The sequence below is a fragment of the Oncorhynchus nerka genome, linkage group LG14 (genome assembly GCF_034236695.1).
Source record: "Oncorhynchus nerka isolate Pitt River linkage group LG14, Oner_Uvic_2.0, whole genome shotgun sequence".
Lineage (NCBI taxonomy): Eukaryota > Metazoa > Chordata > Actinopteri > Salmoniformes > Salmonidae > Oncorhynchus > Oncorhynchus nerka.
Window position 1 is genome coordinate 60,342,246 of NC_088409.1, and position 19,574 is coordinate 60,361,819.

General features: G+C 43.1%; 2 protein-coding genes across 4 annotated transcripts; both read left to right on the forward strand.

Moving 5' to 3' along the window:
* Positions 1-4,043: 4,043 nt before the first annotated feature.
* LOC115141590 (adapter molecule crk-like) lies at positions 4,044-10,067 on the forward strand. The gene is made up of 3 exons (XM_029680602.2): positions 4,044-4,574; positions 4,903-5,465; positions 6,987-10,067. The coding sequence occupies exons 1-3, from the start codon at positions 4,355-4,357 to the stop codon at positions 7,122-7,124; spliced, it is 921 nt and encodes a 306-aa protein (XP_029536462.1). The 5' UTR covers positions 4,044-4,354; the 3' UTR covers positions 7,125-10,067.
* Positions 10,068-12,845: 2,778 nt separating this feature from the next.
* On the forward strand, positions 12,846-18,475 carry LOC115141591 (14-3-3 protein epsilon-like). 3 transcript variants are annotated; one of them, XM_029680606.2, is made up of 7 exons: positions 12,846-13,075; positions 14,292-14,491; positions 14,751-14,857; positions 15,215-15,421; positions 15,566-15,702; positions 16,170-16,217; positions 17,483-18,475. In XM_029680606.2, the coding sequence occupies exons 1-6, from the start codon at positions 13,012-13,014 to the stop codon at positions 16,175-16,177; spliced, it is 723 nt and encodes a 240-aa protein (XP_029536466.1). In that variant the 5' UTR covers positions 12,846-13,011; the 3' UTR covers positions 16,178-16,217; positions 17,483-18,475. The 3 variants fall into 3 exon arrangements, with proteins under 3 accessions (XP_029536466.1, XP_029536464.1, XP_029536465.1); XM_029680604.2 differs by lacking the exon at positions 16,170-16,217 and having other exon boundaries at positions 17,480-18,475; XM_029680605.2 differs by lacking the exon at positions 16,170-16,217 and having other exon boundaries at positions 12,847-13,075.
* Positions 18,476-19,574: the final 1,099 nt, after the last annotated feature.

Genomic DNA, 19,574 nt, shown 5'->3' on the forward strand with positions numbered 1-19,574 from the left:
CTCAGAATAACTTAGCATTTTTCCCATATATGGAGTTCCAGTGCTATTTCTTGGATCAATAACTAGAGCAGTCTGTCTCTCCCACTCGCACAGACAATGAACAAACAAAGACTTAGACGCATTGAGTTGGTAACAGAGTTGGAGGTGGACACACAGATGGGGCGCGGGTGCTGCTTTGCTGACCCCCTAGCAGACCAGTTGTTCTGTGATTCTCTGCACGATCCATCCAGAGTCCAGAAGATGTAACACAGTGCTCCAGAGTCAGGGTTTTGCCAGGCAATCTGGGTCGTCTCACACTAGGTGGCCACAATAAATGTAGCTAGTTTCCATCGCATCAGACCAGATATGCAAATTCAGGAAAACCCCAGATGCCTAAGACATATATTCAGGAAAACCACAAATGCCTTCTTAATCTTTTTTTAGTGAGGAGCGAGGAAGAAAAGGTGGTTGGAAAGGATTTTCTTTTACTTAAAGAAGGTACTTCAAGGGACATTTGTGAGTGCCACTTCCTAGGGAGCTATTACTCCAACTGAACTACACCAGATCCAGTTTTGATTTTTCTAATGATACCATTGGAATGATGCCCAGAAAATTATATTGAAAACACATTTTTTTTGGCACTCTTTTGGGTCTCTAGTATTAGACTGACATCTGGTGGTCACTTTTGGAAACATCACAAAAGTGAAAACAAAGAGCGACTGCCTCCGGAAAGCAGCATCTTGTTTTGAAAATGTCCTGTGTGGCATCGACATGACTCAGAATCATGCTTTCTAGTGTCATTTATTATAGCTCTGCATGCGACCAAATCGTGATGCACATGGTCAACTTGGTTTGACATTTGATGACATCCCTATGGGGCAAGGTAAGGATTATCAGTCAATTATTTTAAAATGCCAACACCTCCAAATTTCAATGACAGAAAACCTCAAACCTACCATAAATTGTATAAATTCATAAACAAATATTGAATGCATTTAATGAAACAACTAAAAGGTGGGCAACTTGAAAATATTGTCCCATTTACACTTTGTAATATATTGACGTTGCCTAATTAGCCTCTGAGATAGGCTATCCAACGTCAAACCAACCTTATCATGGTTGCACACCAGCTGGTTGAATCTAATTGGCGAAAGAAGTTGGCTAGGCGACTTCAGGACACAAGACCTGGTGAGACTATTTCAAGTTATCTAGAAGGGTGACTGTGTACTGTTTTGGGAGAGTGAATGTACAAACCATAGGCTGCTTGCCACGTGCAGACACACACAAGAGACACGCACATTAAACCTCCCCCCAAGACAACTCTCGTTTCTTTACCATGACTGCTGCATTTCAGCTCCCTTTCAAGTGAAATAAAGTCAATTGAGACCAAGGGGCCAGAGTTCTGGTCTAGAAGCACAGTTTCGACTTCTCCTACAGACTTGCTTCGGTATTACAGTTAAACTGACACCCGGCCCAGAAAGACCATTTCCATAGACGGCCACATAGGGAAGTCAGATTATAAAATTCCTTAAGACACAGGAGCTGGTTGAAACACAGTGGTGGGAGTGGCGAGCTGTGGCTCCATGGCAGGAGCCGGTACAGTGGGCCCCACTACTAACTTGAGTACCATGGACTGAGCAGGCTGGATCTGAACGGCTGGAGCACAGTGGAGGGGTGCTCCATCAGCACAGTGGAGGGGTGCTCCATCATCGGTCCAAGTCATCAACTTCTTGGGCAGCTTGGTGGCACAGCTCCTCGTTCTCCCCCTCGGAGACATCTTTCAGTTGTAAGAGGAGACAGCTGTTGAAGGACTGTCTGTGACAGTCAGGTGACAACTGGCAGTGTCCATCAATTAAGTACTGGCGATGGTTGTCAGGTGGTCTGTAGGAACCTTCCGTTTTCCTGACTGCTTCAATTAGCTCATCAGTCTCGTCATTCTGGTTGTGTAAACGCAGTGAGCCTTCCAGTCGTCACTAGCGGTCCACGCTCAGGTCGATTCTGATCCCGGTGATCTCTGGTCGAGATTCGATGCTGATCTTGCCAGTCCCTGGTTGAGGTTAGCCTAAGGTGGGAACCTGGTGAATTAGCCGCCGGAAAAAAGTCTGAGTCTCTGTCCTCTATTCTGCTGGTCAGCCTGGGTGATGACTCGGGCCGGTGATGAGTCGTTGAAGGGGACTGCAGGATGTATTCCATCTCAAGTGCTCAAGAAAGCCCTCTAGCTGTTCCCCCTAGTAGGAGTGGTGTGCTGTTGTGTGTGGTGGTCTGTGCCTTGACTCGTAGCCATCTTCGTAATTATCAAGATATTGTGGCAGGTGAGCTGGTCGCCGTGGACAGACCACATCTTGTGGAGGATTTTGTATGTTAACTGGCATCCTTGGGCTGTAGGAGTTACTGGATTCGGCTCCAAGGACCATGAAAAATATGTGTAGGTTGTCAAATCTAAGTACCATTCAAATAGGAGGGAAACCGTAGGTGCTGGGTTTAGGCCGGTAGTAACCACTACTGTCAGGTTAGAACAACAAGGAGGCAGTACTCCAGTTTAAGGGGTTTTAATGGACAGAAAATATCCACACACACACAGGTCTGAGCACTCTTGAAACTGACAGATTATGGATGTTTAGCTGCACGCACAATAAAACATCAGAACAGCAAAGGTATGTGACCTCATGCAGGAGGATGAGTAGCAGGGGGAAAAATGCAGTGCTTGTCAGGATAGGGAAAGAACATGTCTGACACCTGCCCTGTCAGTGCTGGGGTCTTGCACTGAATGTCCCGGGAATCTAGGTTGCTGATAGGCTAACATAATAATAATTGGCGTGACCTTGACCAATAAGAACTAAAATACATTTCGGACCTTCTGAAAGGGGGCTGAGCTGCCTGACAACAACAAAAAACACCAGTAGAATGTGCTAGAACAGATTACTGAAGCTGGCCATTTGAACAAAACCCATCACTGTGATGTATCAATCCATTGACTGGCCATCCCTACATGTACGATGTCAAACCCACTGCCTCACAATCATATACAAATCCCCCCTCGGCAAGACCCCCCTTTATATCAGCTCACAACTGAGATTCCCCACCACCAACAGCAACCTGAAATCCAGCAATTATATAAACCTGGCAATCCTCAAGTCCCTCGTATCTTTGTTGAAACTGATTTTCAATTCTCCGCAGCTAGAGTCTGGACCATCCTTCAAAAAACACTGAAACTAAGCTCTTTTGTGTTCATTGGTACTTTTAAAAACAAACTGTCTGAGATTTTAAAGGTGCACTATGCAGAAATCGCTCTGCCTTTTCCTGGTTGCTAAAATTCTAATAGTTTGCCAAATTTCAGTTAATGTGACAAAACAACCAAGTATAGTGTAGAGAATCATTGTACCGCTGTGAAATATGTATTCTATAACCAAAAATATTGTATTTTCAGCTGTTTAAAGATGCAAAAATGAAACCTCAGAACATGAAGCATAGAAATAGCCACATAGAACATATCTACTGCTTCTTAGACTTTCTTTCAACTCGATTGTCAGATCTATAACTCTTATTTCTATGTGAATTTGGTTTGGTCGCCCAAAAAGTTACATATTGCAGCTTTAACTGATAACTGCATGTGTTTCCCCCCTGCCTCTTAAATGCTGCCTATTGCTGAATGTTTTACTGACTGTGCATTATGTGTATTTTGACTGTTGTTTGTATGATATTGTTTTACCTACTTTTGTTATATGTGCTGCGCCCGCTCCCTGACAGGTCGTCATTGTAAATAAGAATGTGTTCTTAATTGACAAACCTGTAACAAATAAATGTAGTCGGGCATAATTGCCGAAATCAGTGGCCTTCAGGCCTAAAGCACATCATATTTTGGATTTATTGGGCCATCAAATAGACCACAAATGATATAATCCATGGGTTGGATTAATTAATACAATGTATACTGTTATTATTATTATCTTATAGCCTATCAAAAATAAAGTAATGTTTGACCTTATCAACATGGACACCCTCATCTGACACGTTGCTACGTAATTTACATAAACGTCATATCCGGCTAATGGGGTCAGTTTTGTTTCCCCGGATCCGCCATTTCATTTTTTGAAGTTACTTGTGGCAAGTTACAAGGTATTATTCAAAATTATACTGTTTTACAAGTGGGTTGGGTAAGTTATAATCGACATATCATTTCAATCAGGCGATCAGACACGTTTTGTACGAGGACCGGCTTGTGGATTTTAAATTGATGGGCAAAAGCAAGTTGCGAATGTCGCCTATTTTCCAAACGTGTTCTCCGCGCTAAAGTTTTTGTATGAGTTGAATGCTGTTTGAGGATAAGGGGAGGCAAAGGGAAGGCCCGTGAAGCCTCGACTTTGGAGTGGGAGTCATGGCCGGAAATTTTGACGCAGAGGACCGTGCAAGTTGGTACTGGGGTAGATTAAGTAGACAGGAGGCAGTTTCACTTTTACAAGGACAGAGACACGGAGTGTTTTTGGTGAGAGACTCAATTACAAGTCCAGGCGACTACGTGCTGTCAGTTTCAGAGAATTCCAAAGTGTCGCATTACATAATCAACAGCATCAGCAACAACCGGCAGTCTGGCGCAGGTAAGAGAGACATGTTTTGGGGCTGCAGAATAAAGAAGCCCCCAGGGTATCCGCATGCAACCCAATGATAAAAGATGAATCCAGCAAGACACTACGTTGATTTGGCTTTATTTGGAACATAACTTTAGATTAACTTCCTACACGTGAATCAACCAAACAGTGAGGTTTGGATTAACCAGACGTCAAATATCTAATCAACTGCCTTTTATGGGCCATAAATGTGGTAATTCACATGGCAATGAATAAGGGCCTAATAACTTTGGCCAGTGAAATGGTTTCTGTTCTTTCCTTTTCTACTCATCCCTCTTTCCCCACCCTCCTCTCCCAGGCCAGGCGCCTCCACAGTTCCGCATAGGGGACCAGGAGTTTGACGCCCTCCACTCGCTGCTGGAGTTCTACAAGATCCACTACCTGGACACCACCACTCTGATAGAGCCCATCAACAAGGCCAAACACTCTTTCTTGGTCAGCGCAGGTGCTGGCGGCCCGCCGCAGCGGCTGGAAGACGAGTTTGTCCGTGCCGTCTTTGATTTCCCAGGCAACGACGATGAGGACCTTCCTTTCAGAAAGGGCGACATCCTGCGGGTCCTGGAGAAGCCTGAGGAGCAGTGGTGGAACGCTCAGAATTTAGAGGGGCGTGCCGGGATGATCCCTGTGCCCTACGTGGAGAAGTACCGACCGGCCTCTCCCACCTCGGGGGGCCCTGGAGCAGGGGGTCCCGGTGGGGTGGGCTCTGTAGATGGCTCCAGTGTTCAGGGCCCTCCTCTGCTAGACCCGAGCCAGTACGCCCAGCCCACACCTCTGCCCAACCTGCAGAACGGCCCCGTCTTTGCCAGGGCCATCCAGAAGAGGGTGCCCAATGCCTACGACAAGACCGCCCTTGCCTTAGAGGTACCTACCTAGCTGTGCTCTCGTCTCCTCTTTCCCTTTTTTCATCATCCCTCTGTCAGATTCTGTTGATCCTCTTCATTTTGTCATGGATTTTCCTTTGTCCACAGCCTTCAGTGCAATGAGGCTAATCATTATTGGTATTGTAAAACATAGATTTCCTTTGGCATTATGTCAAGATTGAGGCCAGGGAATCAAATCACTTTTTTATTTTTTATTATGCCTTCTGTAAAGTCATAATCTAGAGAAGTCCCTAGGTTCCCTCCCAGTAGGTCATTCCAAGTTATGTCTTCCATTTCCGTTCACTGCTGGAAGGAATGAAGGCCTTGGTATGTGGCCTCTGTGACTCGTTGCCTGTGACTTCCTCCTCAGCTTCTTAACCAGTTGCATGCCCCTCCGTTTCCCAGTCGCTAGGCTTGTTAAAACAAGCTAGTCTTGTTCATGTCCATTAGTCACCAAACAGAAGAAGACAGACTAAAACCGGGAGGGACTTTCAAATGCTTGTTTTATTTTTCCATTGTAAAACGTTTTGCTACGGGCGTGCCCTAATGAATACGAACCAGTCTATGGGGAGTGGTGGTCAGTCAGTGAAATCAATAGCCAACTGCTCTGAAGTTCATTAGAGAAAGCTGCCAGAGGCTCCCTCCCTGGCTGTCTTAACGAACTGTCCGGAAGGGGAAAGAGGGCTTCCAAAGTGGAGATCGTTGTGGGAAGGAAATACTTTGTGTAGAGGAACATTTCCTTGAATTTCTCTAATGACATTACTCTGAGCCAGAGCGGCCTCTGGGCAACAAGCCAGCAGTCTCAGCTGCTCCCCTCTCTCTTTTTTTTACCTGCTTGGAGAGAGGGAAGAAGGGACAGTGAAACAGATGCATGATGTTCACTTTCTGTCTTGACGGAATCAGCTACCAGGTGGAAGTAGTCTGTTTTGCCTCTGTCTTTTGAAGTACAAAAAGTAATGTCAAAGACTTTTTGCCAAACTTTTATATACTTTTGGGTCCCAGAGAGTTTAGATTTTCTATTCACCCGAGAGTCTGTCAGCACTGCGCTCCGATAATCACCAACAAGATATTTACCCTCCATGAAGGTGTTTGCCAGTGGTATGACTCAGGAGGTATATAGGTTTAATGATTAGCCCCCCGCACACACTTCCTGGTCACATCTTAGTCGATGAGAGTACTTCACTCTCTTTAGAAGAATGTAATGAAGAGGCCGACAGGGTGAACCAGCAAATGGACCTCTGCAGTACTGGTTTGTGTTTGCGAGGCAAAATTAACTGCTGCGATACAAAGTTTCACAAATGGCGATCTTGCTGCAACTACTACAACAAGGTCATTACAGGGTGAACACGGTGTTCGTTGGGCACCAAGCGGACGGAAACGGCGAGCGTCTCCCTGGACTCGTCTAGTCAGAAAGGCCCATTTTTGTGTTCCGTTGAAAATTGTTTTGAAGTGTTTTCCCGTTGCGTGCCGTAATGAACATGACCCAGGTCTGTCTGTTTGACGAGTCCTTCTCCTCCAACAGGTGGGCGACATGGTGAAGGTGACAAAGATCAACGTGAACGGCCAGTGGGAGGGCGAGTGCAAGGGCAAACGAGGCCACTTCCCCTTCACCCACGTTAAGCTGCTGGACCATAATAACCCAGAGGACGAGGTGAGCTGAGAGTGGACACTGGGCTCCTTGGGCTCCTCCCATCCCTTACCCTGCCCTTAAATACACACACTCACTCCCTCTCCTGCCACCATCGCCCCTGTGCCAATCAGCAGCCTCCTCATGGCCACTTCCTGTTCCTCAGTTGGTCCCGTTAAGATAATCATTACGCTGTGTCATCTTCACTCACAACACCAGTATTTATACCACTTCAGCACCATGGCCAGCTCTATCAAAACACCCACATATACCCCTTCTAAAGAAAGACTCAGGCCTTGTCTGATGGGGATGAGGACAGTGACTATGTGTTACCAAGAGGAAGAGGGGGAGTGTGTGGACAGCTATTCAGGGAGAGGGAAAGCAAGGTAGAAATGCTCTCTTGGACTGGAATCGTACACACAGAGACCCACGGAGAAACACTTTCTCTGACTGTCAAGGAGAGCCGTTAGGTTAACACTACATTGTACCCAAAACTATCATCCTCGCTACAAATCCACGACCAAGTAACTACTAGTAGTCTTCTGTAAGAAAGAAAAAAAGAACATATCATTATGAAATTGTTGATGACCATTACATGCTAAAATCGTGTTTTTTATCATTTTTTTCTGCGTTTTTCTGAGAAGTAACATTGCCAGTCCACCACTATTGCAGAGATCTCATCAAATGTGTCAGCTATGTTGTCTGCGCTAAATCTCTTGTTATTTGTTTGTCTGTCCTACATTGCTTGTCTGTATTTTTTTAAAGTCTTTGTCTGCTCCACTCCGAATCACTGAAACAACATTTTTTTTTTTTTTATACATATATTTTTTACACTGTTAACTTTTCACCTTGTTCTTGACAGTGGAGATGCCTATTTGTGTCTGATCAGCCAGGGTCGCGCATATGTTCTGCCATACCATATAATACCATAGCCAAAGATAGACTGTTAAAACAACATTTTCATATGTGTTAATGCTCAATATTAGTATGACTTGGCTTTCTCCTTGCAAGATTCAAAACTGATTACGGTAGCATCTACTTGTCCTCCTGTACACGTTGGTTACGAGGTCAAGGCAGGTCATTGACATGGAATGTTCTCACTTTTCTGTTCTAGATTCCAGTCATCCACTATATTTTGAGAATTGATGTCTGTCTGTATTAATTAGTGTAATAGAGTGAGCAAAAAAAAACACTTTTAATTTGCGTGTATCCACAAACCACCATACTATTGTTAAGATTGTCAACTTTTGAGTAGGTGTTCTCTGTTGAGATCACAGTTAATTCCACCTGTTGACACATGACAATCTTTCCGTCTCTATTATGTAGAAATAGGACAACGTTTGCACCCTGGCACAGCATCACAAATGTTAGATGTAAAGGGGTTTACTGTGCACAGCAGATGAGTATCTCTGGTCCACTATGAATTAAACCTATATCTGACCGTTCTTACACTTTGCAGCCCCCTGAATGTGCCCCTGACATTCACTTGGATAACTTCACCTCCTAGAGTGCTTTCCCACAGATTTAGGAGGTGGTGAATTGAGAAGGGGATGACCTTGTCCTCTGTAGAACTGGCCACTAGGGTGCACTGCAACAGCTTTAGGCAGAGAGGTTCTGGAAGAACCTACGTGCTAGGCTGCCTCTGAGCCTTAGCCCGTGTTGATCAATACAGTAGTCTGTGTTGAGGTTGCTATAGGTGAAATGTGTTTTGGTTTTTTCAGAATGCACTTCAAGCTATTTTATTTTTTATTTTTTTTACAATTACTTATCAAGTCTGACCCCTCCCTTTTATTGCCTTTATTGTGCCAATATGTCATTTCTGCTGTGTTCATTGTCTGTGGCTTTTAAAAATATATAATGAAGGTAATTTAGCCCCCCAAAAAGCAGCTGTGAAAAATCTAAAAGCATTATCAGGGTGTGAAGTGTACAGAAATGATTATGGTAATACGAGTTAAACTCCAATGATGTAGTACCTCGTCAAAAATACACTGGGTGCTGGACTTAGATGTAGGTTCTGGGTAGTTGATGTTGCATAGTCCAGATGAATAGAATATATAACCTTTTAACGATTGGATTGTCCGCAAACAAAAGGGGTTTTCCCATTGCCCACAAACTTGTACCATTTCTCTGTGTAATTGTTGTTTTGCCAATTAATGTCACAATCTATGTTTATGGGCAGGGTTGGGTAGGTTACTTTCTAGATGTTACTAGTTACCTGTCAAATTGTAGTCAGTAATATCTTTTGGATGACTCAAACTCAGTAACATGATCTGATTACTTTCAGTTACTTTTTGAGTACTTCCCCATTTATAAGCATTAGAAGCAGATAAAAGGAACCATCGAATGCATTTGGTGTGTCGTCATAATGGTCTCTGACTTGTGGTCAAACTCACTCAGGTGGAACAACCGTAAACTTGCGCCTTTTTTCAATGCTGATTTTAATGTCATTGAGAAAACAGAAAGCTGTCATGTTTTTTCACCAAGACCCTTTCTGAATTTCAAAGTAATCCAAGAAGCAATCTAGTTTTTCAAGACTGTTACAATATTTGTGCTGGTAATGTAAGTGATTACCGTTTTAGTTCCTTTTGTAATCAGCTACTCCAGTATTAACATTTGTTCAATCATGTCTGCGTTTTCCATTCATTTTCTCAGTGCATGCCTGTTGCTTATGTAATCTGCTCTTATTTTAATGCCTATAAATATTCTAAAGTATTGTATTTTTGTAACCCTGTGTGTAAGTCATTACCTTTCATAATGGGGCTTGGTTGGCAACCGCGAATGGAAATTGTGATATCAAAATGTGCCATTGTATTATAACACTATATATTCTTTTAAGACAATTGAAATGACCTTTTTTAAATTTTCTGTAGCATGTAATGTGTTAAGATATACATAGTAAATAAAGTCAAAGGATTGGCAAATGAAAATACTGTACCCTAGCAATCTTGTTGATTGTCATAAATTGATGAGATCAAATTGCACTGCCTTTTTTCATAATTTGGCTCACTTGTCATGCATAACAGACTTACAAAAAGCCAGTTGCCCTACTCGTGTGTGTATTTGTATTTAAATATCCAGACAGCTGATTAATATTATTATTATTACAGGCCTTTCTACTAAAACTTGGTCCCAGACTTGTTAAAGATGTCACAGCCAGCCTGTTTCACGTGTTTTATTTTTTATTTAACTAGGCAAGTCCGTTAAGAATAAAATCTTATTTACAATGACGACCTACCAAAAGCTCTCCTGTGGGGACAGGGGCCTGGGATTAAGAAATATAGGACAAAACACATCACAACGAGTCAACAAACACTACATAAAGAGAGACCTAAGGCGACAACAAAGCAAGGCAGCAACACATGACGACAAAGCATGGTAGCAACACAACATAACATGGTAACAGCGCAAAGCATGGTACAAACATTATTGGGCACAATCAACAGCACAAAGGTCAAGAAGGTAGAGACAATACATCACACAAAGCAGCCACAACTGTCAGTAATTGTCCATGATTGAGTCTTTGAATGAAGAGATTGAGAAACTGTCCAGTTTGAGTGTTTTTGTTGCAGCGAACTGAAAAAAGGAGCGACCCAGGGATGTGTGTGCTTTGGGGACCTTTAACAGAATGTGACTGGCAGAACGGGTGTTAAGGATGAGGGCTGCAGTAGGCATCTCAGATAGGGGGGGAGTGAGGCCTACTAAGACGGTTTGATAGATAAGCATCAACCAGTGTCTTGCAATGGGTATACAGAGATGACCAGTTTACAGAGGAGAATAGAGTGCAGTGATGTGTCCTATAAGGAGCAATGGTGGCAAATCTGATGACCGAATGGTAAAGAACATCTAGCCGCTTGAGAGCACCCTTACCTGCCGATCTATAAATTATGTCTCCGTAATATAGCATGGGTAGGATGGTCATCTGAATCAGGGTTAGTTTGGCAGCTGTGGTGAAAGAGGAGAGATTACAATAGAGGAAGCCAAGTCTAGATTTAACCTTTTTTTTTTTAACCTAGCCTGCAGCTTTGATATGTGCTGAGAGAAGGACAGTGTACCTTCTAGCCATACTCCCAAGTACTTGTATGAGGTGACTACCTCAGGCTCTAAACCCTCAGAGATAGTAAAGAGGGGCATTCTTCTTACCAAACTACATGACCTTTGTTTTGGAAGTGTTCAGAACCAGGTTAAGGGTAGAGAAAGCTTTTTGGACACTAAGAAAGGTTTGTAGAGCATTTAACTTGAAATCCAGGGAGGGATCAGCTGAGTATAAGACTATCATCTGCATATAAATGGATGAGTGAGTTCCTGCTGCCTGAGCTATGTTGATATAAATTGAGAAGAGCTTGGGGTCTAGGATTGAGCCTAGGTGTATTCCCTTGGTGACAGGCAGTGGCTGAGGCAGCAGATTTTCTGACTTTATTTATACACTGCACTCTTTAAGAGAGGTAGTTAGCAAACCTGGCCAAAGACCCCTCAGAGACACCAATACTCCATAGCTGGCCCACAAGAATGGAATGGTCTACCGTATCAAAAGCTTTGGCCAAGTCAATAAAAATAGCAGCACAATATTGCTTAGAATCCAGGGCAATGGTGACATCATTGAGGACCTTTAAGGTTGCAGTGACACATACATCCATAACCTGAGCAGAAACCAGATTGCATACCCGAGAGAATACTATAGACATCAAGAAAGTAGGTCAGTTGATTATTGACATGTTTTTCCAACACTTTTGATTAACGGGGCAAAATAGAAATAGCCATATAACAGTTAGGATCATCTTGATCTCCCCTTTAAATAAAGGACGAACTGTGGCTGCCTCCCAAGCAATGGGACCTCCCCAGAAAGGAGCGACAGGTTAAAAAGGTTGGAGATAAGCTTGGCGATGATAGGGGCAGCAACCTTAAAGAAGCAAGGGTCTAAACTATCTGACCCAGATGTTTTTTGGGGGGTCAAGTTTAAGGAGCTCCTTTAGCGCTTCGGACTCAGTGACTGCCTGCAGGGAGTAACTTTGTAGCGGTGCAGGGGGAAAAGGAGAAGCATCGGGGATAGTCGCATTAGAAGGGGTGGAAGATGAGGAAATGTTGGAAGGGCAAAGAGGCAGAGTCAAATAGGAATCCTGACTTAATGCATTGGTGATTAAAGAGCTCAGCCATGTACTTCTTGTCAGTAACAACCACATCATCAACATTAAGGGACATGGGCAGCTGTGAGGAGGAGAGTTTATTCTCCGGGTCTTTAACTGTTTTCCAGAACTTCTTGGGGTTAGACCCACAGAGAGAGAGAGGCCGCAAGTAACTAACTTTGGCCTTCCGGATAGCCTGAGTGCACTTATTTCTCATTTGCCTGAACGATAGCCAGTCAGCTTGAGTATGTATGCGTGTGCCGAGCCTTTCGCCAAATGCAATTCTTGAGTTGGAGTAACTCTTGTAAGATCACTGTCAAACCAGGGGCTGAACCTGTTTTTAATTCTAATTTTCTTCATGGGGGCGTGTTTGTTAACAATACCACTGCAAATACCAAAAAAGAATCAAGCTGATTCCATACCATTTTACAGATGTTCTTGATAAGAATATTGAGAAAGCCTTATCAGCCTACATTTTTTTTGTGTGTGTGTGATAATGCTCACCATGATAATAATAATGTGGGTGTAAATGTTTGGAATCCCGAGACACTGGTTGCCATGCCGTGCAAGAATGGGAGGGGGTTTTATGAGGAAGGGGTGATCCTCAGAGGGGGGTGATAGGTTCCCGGATTGAGATTTTCGCCATTTTTTTTTACTCCAGTACAACCGGTGGGGTGGAAACGCCACTGATCTATCCGTTGCTTTCACAGGACCCGCCGACAGATTGACCTAGTAGCAGCAACTGTCGAGCATTTTTATCAATTTGTCAGTTTAAACTAAACTTCGCCACTCGCAACAAAATGGGCGACCGGGACGATCTAGTATATCAGGCAAAACTCGCCGAGCAGGCGGAAAGATATGACGGTAAGATATACAATTGTATTATTCGATGGAGGGACATGTTTGCCGTTGTCTCCCCCCAGCTAGCTAATGGTAGTAGCTTCCAACATAGCTAACACTTGCACTCACCCTCCTCCCTCTTGCAGGGGCGAGGATGGTGATGTCAGTGCGCTAACGTTAGCTAGCTAGTTAGCCTGAGCTAACTCATTGGCTTAACTAGGGAGCCGTGTTACTAGCATTAATTAGCCAATACGATAGCTACTCAACTGTCCAGATTTGTTCAAAGATATGGATAATTTAAAGAGAATACAAAATGGCGGATTATCGATGGTGCGAGAGCTAGGTAGCTAGTAAGCAAGTGGTGGGGGTGGGGGGGGGGGTAGCTAGCTAACTAGCGCGTTAGCAAACTAACGTTAGCTGTGCTACAGGACCTATGTGGGGATTACTTTTCCCGAACAATGTCAGCCAATTTAAGTCTATGCTACATTACTAGCTATAATATAACATGAGATCACTATGTACATCTGTTGGCCAGCCAAATACCCACGTTAGCGAACATTCTCGTGGTCCAACGTTATAGCCTGCTATCTGGGTGTGACGAATCGACGGCTGACCTTAAATAAAACCGACGCCCCAATGATAAGCAATTTTGACGTAGTTAAGTTAGTGAGAGAACATGTCTGTCAATTGGCATGAAGCTGTTTTTAGATGTGTGATTACAAGGCATGATCATGTCGGTCAGATTACGGAACCCTGGCCACATGCAACTTTGATTTGCCCCGAAATAAAAACCAGCTTAATTTCACCCCCAAATCAAACGCAATTCTTCAGACGTGCGGCTTTCATTCTTGACATTGACGTAACTACCGGTTTCTTAAAGATATGATTATGTACCTTGTCACTGGGTGTATGTTCATGCATGTAAGCCTACATTTTGCAGCAGATGCTACCTCCCAAGATTGTATTTTCCAGAACCTGTGTTCATAAAGCACATCAGAGTAGGCATGCCGAGCTAGGATCAGGTCACACCTGTCCTTATAATCATATTAATGATGGTCGATTAGGCAAAATTGATTAGCACACCTACTCTGAGATGCTTTGTGAATACAGAAATTATAATCTGTAACTTCAGCATAAGAAAGGTCTGTAATGTGAAGTCATCAAATGTTGTCCCCTAGTTTTACATTGGATCTGATCTTTCAGCACCAATTACTTATGACTTCCCCTCTGCTTCCCACAGAAATGGTGGAGTCCATGAAGAGAGTGGCCGGGTTGGATGTGGAACTAACAGTCGAGGAGCGAAACCTACTATCCGTGGCCTACAAAAATGTAATTGGGGCGAGGAGAGCATCATGGAGGATAATCAGCAGTATTGAACAAAGGGAAGAAAACAAGGGCGGAGAAGACAAATTGAAAATGATCCGGGAATACAGGCAAACGGTGAGTAAGCCCAGAAGGATGAGTCATTCTGAGTGCATTAGTGTAGTGCGAGAGAGATCTGACATGATGAGAGAGGCATTTGAGCTGCAGCCCTCTTAAAGCAATATGGTAGCATTTCCACTGGAGAAAATGTTGAACATTATAAAATGATTTAGGCTAATTCACCTGAATGATACCATTTGTGTATTGCTGTGTGTTGTGCCTAACATTGTGTCAGTGGCTGGTCATTCATTGAGTTATTTTTTTCTCTCTCCTGCAGGTTGAGAACGAGCTGAAGTCGATCTGTAATGACATTCTTGATGTACTGGACAAGCACCTTATTCCAGCTGCTAACACGGGAGAGTCCAAGGTCTTCTACTACAAAATGTATGAGCCTCTGCTTTTGTTGTCGATTTGTTGTTTGGGAATAGATGCTTGATAGATGGTTATTGCAGTTTTTTAAACAACCAGATTAAAACCGTATTCCACAACTCTAATGGCTCTAGAATAAAGCATAGAACAGGGATTGTGGTTCTTCTTGCTAAATCAGGAATTGCTGCTTTTCTAACATTTACTCCATTCGTTGATCATTGAATCGGACCCATCCCCTAGATGCTTTAGGTTGTCACAGCCCTGAGTTGGGAACATAGTTGTTTTTCACATGGACCCATGTTTTCACCGAGCCTTTGTGTCTTTTACACCATGTTGGCCCACTAATTCTTCTCTGTCTTGCTCTTCCCTCAGGAAAGGCGATTACCACAGGTATCTGGCTGAGTTTGCTACCGGGAACGACCGGAAGGAGGCTGCGGAGAACAGTTTGGTCGCCTACAAAGCTGCTAGCGACATCGCCATGATCGAACTGCCACCGACACACCCCATTCGCCTAGGCCTCGCTCTTAACTTCTCCGTATTTTACTATGAAATCCTCAATTCACCCGACCGCGCGTGCAGGCAAGTACCTCGCACCGCTCTCCTTGATAGACTTCTAATTTAGAGCTCTAATTAAGCTGTTGATCATGTGTGCTCAAACGATTCAGTAAGGTGACTTATTTCCTTGACACGAGTGCGACATAAGACCAGTGTTTTGTACTGCAGGTTGGCGAAGGCTGCGTTCGATGATGCCATCGCAGAGCTGGACACGCTGAGCGAAGAAAGCTACAAGGACTCCACACTAATCATGCAGTTGTTACGTGACAACCTGACACTATGGACTTCAGACATGCAGGGAGATGGTAAGCGTGAGTGAGAGCTCACCCACCTGGATTTTTCCAATGCATGGAGGAAGTTGGTAATGTTATTAATGGGGAAATTGATGTTTGAGGGGACATGCTCAATTCCTTCATTTCTTCCAGTCTGAGGTATATTTACAATATTACAGCAGTTTGCCTCTGCTATTTTTTTTGTTTTGTATGCCCATTACAACGTTTGTGAACGGATGCTATCCTACCAGAAAAAAGTAGCACTGTGTTTCCTATAGGTGTGTGCTGTTGGTAATTCGGCTCTTTTCAGAGCTGCTGACGTGGATCATTACACACACTCTTAACATCTCCATCCGTCTCTAACTCAACCTTGTGCCTTTCAACCTTTCACTTCCTTCTGCATTGCTTAGTGGTCCCCTCTCTGCCCTCTAGAGCTGTAGCTTCTTTAACCTTCATCTTAACGTCCAACTCATCTCTCCTCTCTCCTTCTATCCGTGTAGAGTCCTAAAGGAGCAAAACAGCTGTTAATTTCCCATAATCTGTACTTTGTAAGTGTTTTCTGCCCTTCCCTTGGTTTGAATCGTTTGTTCTGTCCCCCTTCACTACTAACTCACTGCAGTGCCGCTCACCCGTTTGGTTTGTCACCGGGAAAGTTGTATGTTCACACACTGCGTGTCTTATGAATCTGTCTTTCTACATAGTGATTTTTTTTTTGCCCCGGTGTATCAGTCATGCATTTAGTTTGAAGGTAACCTGGAGCGAATGTATTTTTCTTATGATTTCCACATGTCTTGGACAGCTGACTGATTTTTTTTATTTTTATATATTTTTTTATACTGGTGAGCGAGTATCGTCTTTCAGCTGGAACCATTTTAGGTCCAGTAAAGGACAGCTCTAGGTAACGCGGTAACTATCTTTCTCTGTGGGGCTGCGAGGTGTCTCACCAAGTTAGAACATGGGTTTGTGTGTAGAGTCTGGCGCTCTGTAGTCGCCTGCCTGATCCGTTGACGTACAGTGCTTGATCTCCGTAGCTATTGTCAGAGCCGTGTATTGTGGAGACTGGAGGACTTAACAGCATGGCACCAACTGTTGAGGCTGTGTGGGATATCCTGTCTGTCTTTGACTGGGTGACATACATCTACATCCAGTCCCATAATCGCTCTGCTCTGTCATTCTGTCTGCCTGGCGTCCTGTAGCATGACACAACTAGACAACTGTCTCATTAACGACAGAATGCCAGTACAATAGAGTGCCTTGTGTTGGAATAGAATACTGGGGTGCAGGTGAGTCTTGGGCAGATCTGTCGAGGGATTTAAAGATTGGATGTCACGGTGTTCGCTAGATGGCTTATAAATCATGGAATGAGTAGGCTATGGGGAAATTGACAAATCAAACGCTTCTCAATTGTAAACGGAAGTCATCTGTCAGGTTGTCGTCAAGTAGGGCCTATATAGGACGTTTCATTTTATAGCTATTTAATTACTATAAGAGTTGTCTTTATTTGATTGAAGCGCTGCAGTAGTTCTTTTGATATGGCCTACAAGGTTGTAAATGGTGGTTGAACGTTTCACTGCATGTGCTAAGATGTTTGACACACTGAATGAAACCACTGCTGGGCTCACTTCGGCCTGTCCACCTGTAACTTTGGAGATTGTAGGTTAAAACTCGCACAGGAGTAATGCAATACTTCCACAGCATCTCAATATGTTTGATGTTTGGCCACTGAGTCTGATCACCTAGACAGAGGATTGTCTCTGGTGTACATAACCTGAAAGCCCAGCCTTCACCGTCCATTTCTCTTGTTTTCAAGCAGGTGAAGAACAGAACAAAGAGGCGCTGCAAGATGTGGAGGATGAGCCCCAGTGAGACATTACAGCCAACCTGAGACCCCACCCCACCCCCACACACAAAAAACTGTGGCCGCCACGCCCAAGTGACCGTGGCTCTCAGCAGCTCTCTGGCCACATGGTCTTAGAAATAATCAGTCATTGTTATTCTTTTTTTTGTTTTTGTTTTTTTGCCCTTTAATTCAATTCAAATATAAATACCACTTAATTGAGACAATAAATACAATTTTGGAAAGGCAAAGAGTCCCTGGTTTATTTTTCTTGGTACATGCGGTTCTGAAAAAATTCTTTGTTTTCATTATTGTTTTAATTTTGTTTTGTTTTTGCTCTTTCCTCAATATTTTATCAGTTGCTGGATGTATTTTGAGATTTTCTTTTTCTTAATGTAATTACAGAAATTAACTTTTATTACTGATATGTCTATTAGTTGTGGGAGCTGTAATATTTCTGTTAGTGAGAGATGCAAATCATTAATCCTTTTTAAGGGCAAGTCTAAACAAAGTCCTCTTTCGTGAACCTAGTTTATCAGAGGAGGTTGGCAAAATTCTTGATATCCACGTGGAGCAAAATGCTTAACTTTTACACCATAGTGATTCTATTGTGATGTTTTGGATTGTATGTTGTGCTAAATACTGTATTGCAAATACTTGCTGATTTCAGATGAGGGCTGGTAGCTGTAAAAATCAGAGGAAGCGTTGCGTTAACAGACAGTTCTCGACTGGCTTCTGTTGCTAGATGACAGGGTTCTAAATAGATGATTTCAAGCCTGCATGAGTTAATTAATTTTCTGCCTCTTTCCCCTCCTTTTATATAGCTCAATGTTTTCCTTTTCTTTTAGCTTCATTATGTGTAACGTACAGCTAATTTGTACTACTGGATATCTGACTGGAGCCACAATCTGTATTGTTCTTACTGAAACACAGCATGGAATTAACATTAAACAATCTAAATTAAACATACCGAAATGTCTGTTGGTGTTGATTACATCAAACGATGAATTCATGCTTCTTGATTTTTTTTGGGCTTTTCAAAAAGCATCGGAGTAAAGCCATGGTATTGAGTTTTTAAAAAAAAATGTAGTTAGAAATGACTCACAAAATGGAAGCTTGTCTTTTGGCTGTATGCCCATTTATTTACGGTGGGCCATGTTAAGTCCCTGTCATTTGAGAAACACTGGTGGAAGGTTGGAGATAAATCCCTAGTCTACTCACCACCCACAGGGCTCATGGTTGGTTGGCCCCCTGCACCAAATCTCTCATCAGAGCTTTCTATTGAAAGGTAAAACATTTTGTAATGATGGATTGCATTGATTTGCTAGCAGTTGTCATATACATCGTGTTATACTTGTATACCGGTATGGCAGGTTAATGCAGTGCATTTGTATTTAGACCCCTTGATTCTTTTCCACATTTTGTTACCTTACAGCCTTATTCTGAAATTGATTAAATACATTGTTTTCCTCATCAATCTACACACAATACCCCTTAATGACAAAGAAAACGGGTTTTAAGACATTTTTGCAAATGTATAAAACATTTAAAAAACGACCAGAAATAGCTTATTTACACCTGTGGTAAATTGAACTGATTGGACATGATTTGGAAAGGCATACACCTGTCTATATAAGGTCCCACAGTTGACAGTGCGTGTCGGAGTAAAAACCAAGCCACGAGGTCAAAGGAATTGTCTGTAGAGCGCCGAGACAGGATTGTGTCGAGGCCTTTATGGTAGAGTGGCCAGACGGAAGGCACCTAAAGACTCAGACCATGAGAACAAGATTGAACCCATTGCCTGAATTTTTTTACATTTAATTTTTCTACCTTTAGGTAGGCCAGTTGAGAACAAGTCATTTACAACTGCGACCTGACCAAGATAAAGCAAAGCAGTGTGACACAGAGTTACATTGATGAATGCCAAGCATCATGTCTGGAGGAAACCTTGCACCATCCCTACAGTGAAGCATGGTGGTGGCAGCATCATGATGTGGGGATGTTTTTCAGCAACAGGGATGAACAGAGCAAAGTGTAGACAGATCCTTAATGAAAACCTGCTCAGGAC

Excerpts from the sequence above, each read along its gene's own strand:
- LOC115141590 (XM_029680602.2), top strand. The coding sequence starts at position 4,355 with ATGGCCGGAAATTTTGACGCAGAGGACCGTGCAAGTTGGTACTGGGGT. Across the intron at positions 4,575-4,902 it reads CAACCGGCAGTCTGGCGCAG|GCCAGGCGCCTCCACAGTTC; the intron begins GTAAGAGAGACA and ends CTCCTCTCCCAG. Across the intron at positions 5,466-6,986 it reads AGACCGCCCTTGCCTTAGAG|GTGGGCGACATGGTGAAGGT; the intron begins GTACCTACCTAG and ends CTCCTCCAACAG.
- LOC115141591 (XM_029680604.2), top strand. The coding sequence starts at position 13,012 with ATGGGCGACCGGGACGATCTAGTATATCAGGCAAAACTCGCCGAGCAG. Across the intron at positions 14,492-14,750 it reads TCCGGGAATACAGGCAAACG|GTTGAGAACGAGCTGAAGTC; the intron begins GTGAGTAAGCCC and ends TCTCTCCTGCAG. Across the intron at positions 15,422-15,565 it reads TCACCCGACCGCGCGTGCAG|GTTGGCGAAGGCTGCGTTCG; the intron begins GCAAGTACCTCG and ends TTTGTACTGCAG.